The 12,358-nt window shown below is 47.2% G+C and overlaps 2 protein-coding genes across 2 annotated transcripts; both read left to right on the top strand.

Moving 5' to 3' along the window:
- Positions 1-9,821: 9,821 nt before the first annotated feature.
- E1B28_011391 (uncharacterized protein) lies at positions 9,822-10,423 on the top strand (the record flags this gene model as incomplete). The annotated part of the gene is made up of 3 exons (XM_043156420.1): positions 9,822-10,061; positions 10,113-10,304; positions 10,358-10,423. 3 exons carry the CDS (start codon positions 9,822-9,824, stop codon positions 10,421-10,423), a joined length of 498 nt encoding a protein of 165 aa, XP_043006207.1.
- A 108-nt stretch (positions 10,424-10,531) lies between these two features.
- Positions 10,532-11,173, top strand: E1B28_011390 (uncharacterized protein; the record flags this gene model as incomplete). The annotated part of the gene is made up of 2 exons (XM_043156419.1): positions 10,532-10,733; positions 10,782-11,173. 2 exons carry the CDS (start codon positions 10,532-10,534, stop codon positions 11,171-11,173), a joined length of 594 nt encoding a protein of 197 aa, XP_043006206.1.
- Positions 11,174-12,358: the final 1,185 nt, after the last annotated feature.

Genomic DNA, 12,358 nt, shown 5'->3' with positions numbered 1-12,358 from the left:
AAGTGATCGCGAAGGTCGTTCTACGGGAACTGAGACCAAAATATGAAAGAGAATGGAAAGTGTACGCACCAATAGAGTTTCGTGCTCTGAGAATTCTTGCTGCAGTTGCACCTCATCAGTAACATGGGCAACAAGTCGGTTGTACAAGCTTTCGATCCATTGATGGATATAACGGAGATTGCCCTCCAGGGCGTCGAGGATAACTGGTGAAGGCGTTTCTGGCTCGGGGTCGACCGCCCTAGCCTTGCCCTTGCTCTTCGCAGATTGTGATGGCATTAGGATATGATCTACGGCATCGTGTTAGCACGCGACACCGTAAAAACAGTAAGGAAGGCGAAAGACAATCTACGGGCCTCGGAGCAGACTCCGAAGCCTCTGTAGATTGTCCCCACTCACTATCGAGAACGTTGAGAGCGGCGGTGAAGACGATTTGAAGAACGGCGGCGAAGAGCGACCGTAGAGTGGTGGGAGAAAGGAAGAAAGAATTTTTCTTCTAAGTTCAACTGCTGCGGTTTTTATAGCCAAATCCAACATATGAACCAGCACATGACCGTAGAACATCGCAGAATGTTGTAGAATATTCCAGATCTACGGAAATTAAAGCCTCGAGGCTGTTGAAATCATCTACGGAATGATGAGGCCATAATTAAGAAATGATGGAAGTAATTAACGACGGAACATTGCATCGTAGGAGTTCTGGCATGGGAAAATCATTTTGATGTCGGAACATTTCCTTTTTGGGAACATTAGCGCTGGTCAGCGTAGAGCTCAAGCTCAAAATTTCTCTAAGTCAGAGACTTGACGGTTGTACACTAGAGTGTACACCGTAGATAAGATTAAGTAGATCTACGGGCCATTTTGAAGGCTTTTAGTAGAACTACCAAATGAAAAAGCCGTAGATCAATTCAGACGATAGAAGATGAAGTTGTGCTCAGTCCGTAGATGGACTGGGGACAGTCCTCTTTTGTTTGGGGGAGATAATGCGACTTAGTTGACTATGCTACAAGGTTCTTTTTGCACTTTAAAACAGTGCTATGGAGCAATATTTATCGTATTAAGAACTAGAGTGAGCCCGAATTGCTAGTTAAAGCTAGTGCCGCTAGTAGAATGTGCCGTAGGCGCAGCTAGACCAGTTAGAGAGAGCCGTAGATCGTGTCAGAAAACTGTATGACCGTTCGAAACCTGTAGAACACTATGAGCAGAGGACTTAAGCGGTAATTCACCAAGTTCTACTCTCTACATTCTACTATGCACTGGCATATCAAGGGATTGTACTATTAGAAGACTTGTAGTCTTCACAGAACCGTTCGTAGCAGAACTTAACAAAGTCAAAAGACCTTCATACTAGGAGTACCTACTTCTACGGGGGATTTAGTTGACAAGAAATCGGACATTGGACCACACAGACTAGGAGAAATTTGATATGACCGTAGATCGAGTCCTGATCTGAGGAAAAGACAAAAAGACATGATACAGATCCCAGATCACAGATAGAGTACCTAGGAACCAGGCAGGAATGAACAACGGATCTCGGAGTCCACACTGTTCATGTGCTATGGCGATTCGGAACTCTGGATCCATATGCTGGAACTACTTGGACACACAAAGTCCATATGATTTGATTACGTCGAAATGCAGGATAAGGTCCATAGGCAGGAAATACCATATGGTACGCCTATGTAGGTCCATTCTACATGCTGAAACAAGAATGAAGAATGGTCCAGATTGGTCCGAAACATATGATTCGAATACGGAAAAGCTCCGTAGACAAGATTCTGCACATGTAGCAGTCCCTAGCGATAAGACTCCACATGGATTCGTAGCTACGGTGCATTATTTTTAGAGATAGAACAAGTAGAGATAGGATTACAAAGCTAGCGTAGAAGTAGTATAAAAGCAGCTCATGTATCCGTAGATAAAGAAGTACTACCCATGCATAGGAAAGTCCTGAGTGGGTTGCCCGTGAGTAACTGCTCTTGACACCAATAGAGAGATTTGCCCTGTCTTTGTGCAGTGAAACGATAAGATTTGATTTGAACTATACGAGACCGTCGAGGTCAAAAACTAGAGAACTATCCGTCCGTAGGCCGCCGAGGTCTTGATTACTGTTTTGTGATCCGTCGAGGGTCTTAGCGTTCGTGTCCGCCGAGGACTTAGTTTTCGTGTCCGTCGAGGGCAATAGTCTCCAATCGTTCGAATTAGTCTTACCGTAGACGAAATTCATAGTCCCACTTAGTCCACTGGACAATAAACAGAGCCCCTACAACCCTAGAGTCCCCGTAGCTGTGGTGTTTTACACTTGCAGTTACACATTGATTTCATAAAACCTTCATACGATATTGAGACTGTGATCTTGTGCATAACCTTTGCCAAGCAGTCCACCCTTGCAATCTTTCCTGGTGTGTAGAGTTATTGATAGACTTTACACGGAGGTTTACTAGTTTTTGGGTTGATTTGGTGTTGGTGCTACTCCCGTAGCTCTGATATTAGGTTGACTCTTGAGTGGTATTCTTCGCCCATTATCGACACATCCAGCCCAGTCAGCATCAACATACTCTTGTGGTTTTAGTCCAGACCCAGCAGATCCATCATTGGTTGCCTTGTAAAGCAGACCGTAGTCCAATGTTCCGCGAATGTACTGACAGACCCCAATAAGTAGTTCTGTCACGAACTCGCTGTACTCTGAGTTAGGGCTCCTACCGGATCGGATGATCCGCCGGCATCTGAGCGATGGATTGTCGGATTCGGATGGCGGATGGGGTCTCTGTCGACCAACATCTGACGGATGGCATCCAAGTCATCCGAGGATGAACGGCGGATACCATCAGATGGTTGACTCGGAACTTTCCAGCAGCTGCATAGTTTATGAAACTCGCTTGTTGGAGAGTGTAGGTGCCAGTGTACGGTATCCACAGAGTAATAGATTAAAAATTGAAAATTTACTGCTACACCTTTACACCATGCCTGAACATGATCAACCTGATGTCACCACTATTCTTCCCAACGGCACAAAGCGCAACCGAAAGCGAAGAGTTGTTGATTTTGAGGATGAGGTCGAAGAACTTCCTCCACCTGCAAAACGTACAATGCCACCTGGAAAACCCAACCGACCATCAGACAAGAACTCGTTGACAGCAAACGGTACCGTACTGGAGAGACCTTCATCAACCAACCACTCAGTCTCGACATCTTCTGTCATTCCTTCATCAGCTGCCTCACCAGCTGCGACGCCCACCGCCTCTGAGAACCCTATGGACTCGACCCGCGAAGGCGGCGAAGTTGAAGAAGCTTCTAACCTGAAACATCGGTTGTCTATGCCTGGGCGACCGTCAGAGTCCTGCGTTGCCGACCACCCTCACTTCAAAAGTAATGTTGCTCTTGCCTACACGTTCTTGGTCATGATAAAACCAGAGCATAACGATGACGGTACAAGGCTCATCTATTGTAAGATGGGCTGCGCCTACTGCCATGCTACCGGAATTGAGAGGTCCTGGCAGTGGAACGAGAAGAACAAGGGGTCAACGGGGAATTTTCTGAATCATTTTGAGAGTAAACATACCAGAGTTTGGAAAGCTCGGGTGGCAGAGGATAGAGCTTCCCGGTTTCAACATCAGACAGTTTCAGTGGAAATGGCGTCGACGCAGCCAACACTACATGCATGGGGTGACCGAGTGAGTGAGTTACTATGTCTCCCAAGATTAAAACTCACCTTTCTGTTGATATCAGGCTTTCGACATCCCTATGGCAAATCGCTTACTCTCCGAATGGGTCGTTTTGAGTTGTGAGGCATTCCTGGCTGTGGAGAACGCCGCTTTTCGACGCTTCGTGTCACATTTACGACCTGGATATGGTAGTAAACTGCCGAAGGCAGATGCTGAGAAGAAACATTGTAAGATTGAGTTTGGCGAGGCAGAAAAACGACTCAAAGAGTATCTGAAAGTGAGTTAGTGACTGTCAGTCAAAACGGTGATCTTGCTTACTGGGAATCTAGAAAGCACCTGGGAAAAAGGCCTTTGCAGCAGATGCTTGGACTTCTAATAATAATATTGTGTACCTCGCCATTGTTGTTTCCTTTGTTACGGAGAGCTGGGAGATGGCATCAATACTTGTTGACTTCCCTGAGTTAAAAGGTCAACATACCGGAAAGAATATGGCACACCTTTTGGCCAATCGAATAATCGAGCTAGAGTTGGTGGATGAGGTAAGCGCCAATAGTCTTCACAGGCAAGTATTCAGATGACTTACCAGCTCTTCAGTTCAGCGCTCTGGCCGCCTGTTACATCCAGTGCCGGACCGAGTCGGTCCGATCTGGACCGACTGGTCACAATCACAATCATTCTATTCTTACTTACTCCACTTACCTTAATCTCCGTACTACCCATTAAAGCCTAGGCTATCGGCTTGGGAGTCGGCGGTCCGAATGCGGATCCGGCTATTGGATCCGTCACGGACCTTGTACATTTCTATCCTATATAAGATGTACGACTTAGTAGTTACATTCTTCAGAATTAAACTCGACTCTGGTTTCCCAGTGACCTGGTCTAAGGCAGTTCGACTCAGGGAGCCGTTGTCCAATAACTTCGGCTACTGTCAAGACTCCGTCATTCTCTTCAACCTCCTTCACTCTCCTCGTCGCTCTCCGACACACTCCGATCAACTCCGTTTCTTTCCTCTCCTCATCTTAGATCATTCCTCTTTAGTATATCCTTCAGTACATATCTTATATCTTATCTTATCGTTTCCCCCTTTGGTTCCATTCGGTTCCGAGTCATTCCGCACGTCCTTAACAGTAGTTTAATTCTTTTTCTTGAGTCGAAATGTCGTTCACTCCGGACGACGTCTCTGATCAGTTCAAGATCTTCGATTCTATGTTTCCTTCCCGTCCTACTCCGATTACGACCCATGTCGGGTCTCATCTTCGTATATCCCATCTTCAAGTTCCCAGTTCTTCATGAAGGGTCAGTAGTGTTTATGCTTCTGATTCCAACGACCCATACAATACTTTACTATCTCCGAGCAAACTCCAAGGTACCGTTAATCGTCCCCGACGCTCTTCCAGCAATCGCAGCTCCAACCAACGCACCCCCCGACAATCTCCGATCATCTCCGAAATGCACATCGAGGAGGTCCCGGAGACACCCAGGAGGAATAAAGGCAAGGGTAGAGCGGATGACGACGAGGATGACTCTTTTGACGATGGTACTGACCCCGAGGAGGATCCGTCGGATCCTCCGATCGGTGGCTCAGGAGATGGTTCAGGAGGCGGTGGCGGGGGAGGTGGTCATGGTCCGCCACAAGGCGGCGGAGCCGAGGGTTTCTTTTCGGCCTATGCTACCTACCTCACCACTCACAATCTTCTGCTTCAGCAAATGCTACGCGAAAAAGCAAAACCGAAGAAAGGTGCCAAACCGAAGGACCCCGAAACCTTCAACGGCTCCGACCCCACCAAACTCAAAAACTTCCTCACTGGTCTACAACTCCAGTTCAATTATTTCTCCGAATCCTTCGTCGACTCCGCTTCCAAAGTCAACTACGGACTTTCCTTCCTCCGTGGTATAGCTCTCGATTACTTTGAACCTGATTTGTTAGGTAGCGAGTTTTCCGAGCTGGATCCGCCGGCTTGGATGGTTAGCTACAGAGCTTGGGTAGTAGAACTCCAAACTAACTTTGGTCAAGTGGATGCCGCCGGAGAAGCGGCGGATAAGTTGGATTACTTGGTTATGCGGTCGAACAAGAAAATCGCGCCGTATATTACTAAATTCAACGACATCGCAGCTAAAATTGGTTATAGCGACTCCGCTCTTCAGCATGCCTTTTACAAAGGCCTTCCTGAACGTCTAAAGGACGGAGTTAGTAACATCACCGGCGGGAAGCCGGCGTTGTATCATCCTCTCAAAGCGGCCGCTAAAGCCGTAGATCTTCGCTATTGGCAGCGCGAGGCCGAAAAATCCCGAGCTAATCGCCAGTCCAACTCCAATTCCAATTCCAGCTCTACTCCAAAACAATCCTCTTCCTCTACTTCCAACAATAATTCCTCTTCCTCTTCGCAATCCAAGTCCAAGCCGAAAGGCAAAGGACAGACCTCGAACTCTCCCACTCCCAACGCTTCCGCTTCAGCCTCCGCCGCTCCCCGTCTCCCATTCTTGGAGAAGTTAGGAACGGATGGAAAACTCAACGCCGACGAAAAGGCCCGACGGTTGAAGGAAGGGTTGTGTAGTTACTGTGGGTTGGGTAAACATAAAGTTGAGGATTGTCAAAAGAAGAAGACTAATCAGACTGCGAAGGATGCTAAAGCCCGTGCAGCGACAGTTTCTTCTACTCCGGAGAAAGCCAAGTCCGACGAGAAGTCGGGAAACTAGGCTGCAACTCCGATGCCTCGACACAAGCTCGGAGTTGCACTGCACCGGATTGTGTCTATCCTGAGGTTACACTCAACGCAGCTGCGCTCTCTTCTTCTAATTCACTTACGGTTCCTCTTACATCCGATACATATAATTTCTTGGCCCTAGTGGACTCCGGTTCTTCCCATTGCTTTATTGATAAAGGCTTTGTTACAAAGAATCTAGTACATACAATACCTATTTCACCTATATCTTTACGATTACTCGACGGTTCCATCGGCTCCGTTATTACGTCATCCGCCTCGCTTCCGATGAAGTTCTCTACAGGCAAAACCATTCTAATCGACTTTTACGTCACTTCTCTAGATTCTACTTGCAACTTAGTTCTGGGATACAACTGGCTCAACCGCTACAATCCGTTGATTGACTGGTCTGAAAACAGTATCACTTTCCGAACCGACACGCTTCTGAATCCGGCCGACCGTCCGACTCCCTCTGTCGAGGACTCAGACAAATCCATTCCGGCGGGCCCGAGCAAACGCCAACAGGCTAAACTCCGCTACGCTTCTAAAACTTCTCACTTTCCTTTTGAGCCTATTTACTCCTATGCAGATCTTCTTAACGCTCCGTCCAACTCGACTCCGCTGGTTTCCATCATCTCTGCTCGTGCTTACTTGAATGCTACAAAGCAATCAGGTGCGCGATCTTATACCATGCAGATGGTAGACACAACGGAAAAGTCGGTGACCGGAAGAGCCTCGGATTTATCCAATGAGGATCTCGCACGTATTCCTACGGAGTATCACGAGTTCGCTGATGTTTTCTCCGAGTCGAAAGCCGGGGAACTCCCCCCGCATAGACCTTACGATATTAAAATCAATCTAGAGGATGGTTCGGATCCGCCTTACGGACCGATCTACTCTCTTTCCACAGCCGAACTCAAGGCACTTCGAGACTTCATAGACGAACATCTCAGTGCTGGGCTCATCACTCCTTCGAAATCCCCTTACGGTGCTCCGGTTCTTTTTGTCAAGAAGAAATCCGGCGATCTCCGCCTATGCATCGACTTCCGTGGCCTTAACAAGATCACGAAGAAAGACCGGTATCCGCTTCCTCTTATATCTGACCTTCTAGACTCACCTCAGAGGGCTCGGATTTACACCAAGCTAGACTTACATCATGCTTATCATCTCGTCCGGATCGCTCCCGGAGACGAACCAAAAACCGCCTTCAGGACTCGTTACGGATCCTTTGAATGGCGTGTTATGCCGGAAGGTTTAACCAATGCTCCATCTGTTTTTCAACGCTTTGTTAACGATATTTTCTCTGACATGCTTGACGTCAATGTCCTTGTTTATTTGGATGACATCCTTATTTACTTGGATGACCTCGAATCCCATCGGGAGCATGTTAAGGAAGTACTCCGTAGACTCCGAAAGAACGGTCTCTACTGTAAAGCTTCGAAATGCGACTTCCACACAGATACCATTGAATACCTCGGTTACATTCTCTCCCCCGAAGGCTTGCGAATGGACATGGCAAAGGTCAAAGTCATTACCGAATGGCCTCCGCTTCGGGGATCGCAATCTTGGAAGCTTCTGCAATAGTGAGCAAAAAAGAAATGAGTAATAAAGAAAAACTTACTTTTAGAGCGACCAATCAACTCGGTTAGGAGCTGGTTCGTCCGCTTCTGCTCTCCTATCATCTCCTCCATCAGCTCTTCCAGCCTTGTATTGTCGGCGATATTGACGGCCGATCGTCCTCCTCCGGCGAACGAACATCCAACCTTCTTAAGGTTGCATGCCTCGCAGGCTTTGGCCTTGCTCGGTCCGTCCGGAATTCGGCAAGGGATCTCTTGTTCAGAGCATCGCTTGCATTCTGGAAAGAAAACTGATTAGTGCCCGAGGATTTTATCAGAGAAAACCACTTACTATTTTCGGCCTCGACATAGGCCCTTTCTTTACCTTTTCCCTTCCCCTTCAGATCCGGATGGCCGTGTTTCAAGTAACCCACGATGGGGCTCTTCAGAGATGCCTCAGCATCTCGTCGACCTCGCTGGTACCCGAGGAGTTCCCCCTGTTTAAAAGCATCATCAGCGTTTTTGAAAATTAGCTGAGAGAAAAAATGAAAGAAAGAAATACTTAAGTCAAATTTAGGCTTACCTTTTCGCCTTCATCGGATTCCTCCTCCTCTTCATCGTTCTCGCCGGATCCACTCGGGGCGACACTCACGTCCTTCCCTTTTCCTTTCTCCCTTCTCCTCGCCTCGTCCTCTTCCCTTTTCCGCTGTTCCTCTGTCCACCATGCTTCAAGTTGTCGGCGCCTTTCGGCCTCCGACTCTTCCCATACCTTCAATTCGGCCTCCACGGCCTCCGCTCTCTCATCTTCAGCATCCTCATGCGCATTTCACGCTTTCCTCCACTGCTTCATCTCCTCCTCCAGCTCCAAGTTGAACGACCTGACCTTCTCTTGTTCTTCTTCGACTTTTCGAGCCCATTCCTTCCTCGGAATCGCATCCGGCCGAGCACGATCGAACTCGTCTTCGTCAAAAACCTTCGGCGTCCGATCGGGCTTCGACTTGTTGAAAGGCTGGCGCGTAAATGTCGGTTTGGGGACGGGTACAGCGAGGTGGGGAGGGGGCTGGACGATGTTGGACATGATGAACTAAGATGTAAATTGAGAGAAGATGCGGAGGAAGGACAAGGAAGATTGAACTTCGAATTTCATGGTACGCCTTATATCACTTTTTCATGTTTGTCTCGCTTTGGCCTATCGGCTATCACTCGATCATTTTTACCTTACGATTTATTTCATTTCTCGGTTTCCGTCTCGGAAAGGTTCTTGAGGGCAAGAACCTTAAGAGGGGGATACTGTTACATCCAGTGCCGGACCGAGTCGGTCCGATCTGGACCGACTGGTCACAATCACTTTCATTCTATTCTTACTTACTCCACTTACCTTAATCTCCATACTACCCATTAAAGCCTAGGCTATCGGCTTGGGAGTCGGCGGTCCGAATGCGGATCCGGCTATTGGATCCGTCACGGACCTTGTACATTTCTATCCTATATAAGATGTACGACTTAGTAGTTACATTCTTCAGAATTAAACTCGACTCTGGTTTCCCAGTGACCTGGTCTAAGGCAGTTCGACTCAGGGAGCCGTTGTCCAATAACTTCGGCTACTGTCAAGACTCCGTCATTCTCTTCAACCTCCTTCACTCTCCTCGTCGCTCTCCGACACACTCCGATCAACTCCGTTTCTTTCCTCTCCTCATCTTAGATCATTCCTCTTTAGTATATCCTTCAGTACATATCTTATATCTTATCTTATCGTTTCCCCCTTCGGTTCCATTCGGTTCCGAGTCATTCCGCACGTCCTTAACACCGCCGACAACGCAAGTAACAATGATACCTTGAGGGAGGAGCTCGCCTCGATTCTCAACAATGCCAGCAACAAGTCTGTGTATGACCCTGACACCATGACTGTCCGCTGCCTTCCCCATGCAATACATCTTGCTGTTCGTGACTTTCTTGTAACAATGAAAGCGGCCGAAGAGGGAGACATTGACGAAAATGAAGTGGAAGTAGCGGGAGGTTTGACAGAAGAAATAGCTGAGTGTATAGCGGTCCAAGATAGAAGAATGGCAGAGATGCCGGATGAAGAGCTGCTCAATGAGCAGAATGAAGATGGGATTGATGTCCAGGCAGTTGTCCAAAAGGTGTGTATATGAACACGCACGTTGTTTACGCACGTTCACAATCACTTCCAGATCCGGCAAATCTCAAAAATCTCACGCTCGAGCCCACAACGTTCTGAGGACTTCAAGAAAACCATCAGCATTGTTAATGCTGTCGCAAATGATACAAACATTAAACTCAAACTACTCAACCTCATTCTTGATGTTGTTACTCACTGGAATTCGACATTTTTTATGGTAAAACGAGCTCAAGAACTTCAATCAGTAGGTCTTTCAGAAACATTTTCTAGTACAACACAGCTGAAGTTTCTTACCAGGCTATCGATGAGCTCTGCATTCAGAATGACTTGTATAAGAAGTATAAGATCAGCAAGAATGAATGAGATGTTCTCAAGATAATTGGAGAGTTTCTCGAGGTGTGCCATGAGTTCTAAAATAAAGCCTATAAAGTTCTAACTCAACTATAGGTATTCCGAAATGCCTCAGAAAAAATGTCTTCAGGATCATTTCCTACACTTTCTGCCTCCCTCCTCGTCTATGTAAAGCTCATGAAGGCTGTCGACGAATTCATGGATTCCGATACTGCGAGAAAACATGCGAGTGTGTATGCAGGACTTGAAGCATGCAAGAAAAAACTCGAAAAATATTATGACAAGTCTACATCAGAGTCGGAGTATTACTATGCGGCTGCCGGTATGCCTATAGAGTTGTTTTTCTTTCCGAGTACTCACCAATTCTCAGTACTTGACCCCCGAATCAAGCATAACCTGTTCGACGCCAACCCTGACTTCTTTACAATGATGTGGCGGCAGCACATGGATAACAACTTCAAGGTGCGACTTGAGCAATACACGACATCACTCCCCTCGGCATCGTCTACTTCACCAACACCGTCGCACTCAACCTCGACATCTCTCAATGACTTGTACAATGATTTCTCACTCTTGGGCCACCCTCCATCTACATACGATGCCGTCGAGTCCGTCAGCGAGGAATATGCTCGTTACCTGAGTTTTCGGCCCCAACTCGGCGAGGACTCTCTCACCTTTCATAGAAAAAATTGCACAAGTTTCCCGAGAATAGCTGCATATGCACGGGACATCCTTGCAATACCAGGTATGTATCAACCATGATTACTGTTTCATTCATAATACTAAAATCAAACTAAAATTTGCTCCGATAGGGTCCTCCATATGTGTAGAACGAGTGTTAAGCATCGGGAAAGATATGATTGGGCTTCATCGACACTCGCTTAGTGCTGAAACAACGCGTATGTTAATGCTACATAGGAGTATTTTAGTATATGAAGGTGCATTTACTGAACAGTACCAGCCTAGATAGAATGTACTATAGACCACGTATACACTGGGCCATCCGCCAGTCATCCGACAGATGACGGATAGTATCCGCCAGATGCGGATGGTCATCTTTTGCACACCCATCCGAACGGATGGATCCGGATCTGATCTGAATCCGATCCGGTAGGAGCCCTACTCTGAGTACTCCTCCATAGTACTTCACGTGTTATCACAACCCTTCCCACCTTCGCACTTGATCATTTTGATCCTTGCGATTATCCTCTCTTCCACCCCTTTGGCCCCTTACCATTGAGCACTCTGTCCGACTCGTGATCGCTGTAGACCATCATAGATAGGGAGGCCCCTGCCCCTTGACTCCTTACCCCTTAAGTAGTGTAGTATATAATTACTCCAAGTGTACAGTAGAACTTCACTCTTGTCTGGTCAATCCTACCTAGGAGTCATTCCTTTTTCCCTTCAATTGTCAGCTCGCCTCACCCAAGGATCGACTCCTGACAATAGACAAGAGTACCCCAGGGGTGACCTGACCTTTTCTACTCTTACCAACCTTTAGTTTGGAAACCTCCCACCCTGATTGCTGTGCATATGTCTGCCACCTTAGATCAGGACGCCCACATGAATCCCAACATCTCCCAACACGCTGGACCGGCTCTCCCCAATCCAGAAGTCCTCGCTCAAGGAACCGAAGAATGGTTCCAGGGTCTTAACGCACAGCAGCAGGATAGGGAACTCAATGTCAACATTTGGCGACAACTTAGCCAGTTGAATACTCAAAACAAAGTCATTGCTAGGTTACTCGAGAAGAGTCATAGCCGGAGTAATGAGAAATCGTCTGCTACGAAGCCCAAAGCGTTCAATGGAACCCCTGAAGGCATCGATCCCTTCTTTGCCCAGCTCTACATTTATTTCCAGAGAAATCCAGAGAAGTATGCTGTGGACCATGCAAAGGTCCTCGAAACCCTCACCCATATGACCGACAGAGTACTGCCTCCTAAATGG

Source organism: Marasmius oreades, chromosome 7 (assembly GCF_018924745.1).
Source record: "Marasmius oreades isolate 03SP1 chromosome 7, whole genome shotgun sequence".
Taxonomy (NCBI): Eukaryota; Fungi; Basidiomycota; class Agaricomycetes; order Agaricales; family Marasmiaceae; genus Marasmius; species Marasmius oreades.
Note: the sequence above shows the minus strand (reverse complement) of the source record. Positions and strands in the feature narration are given on the sequence as shown.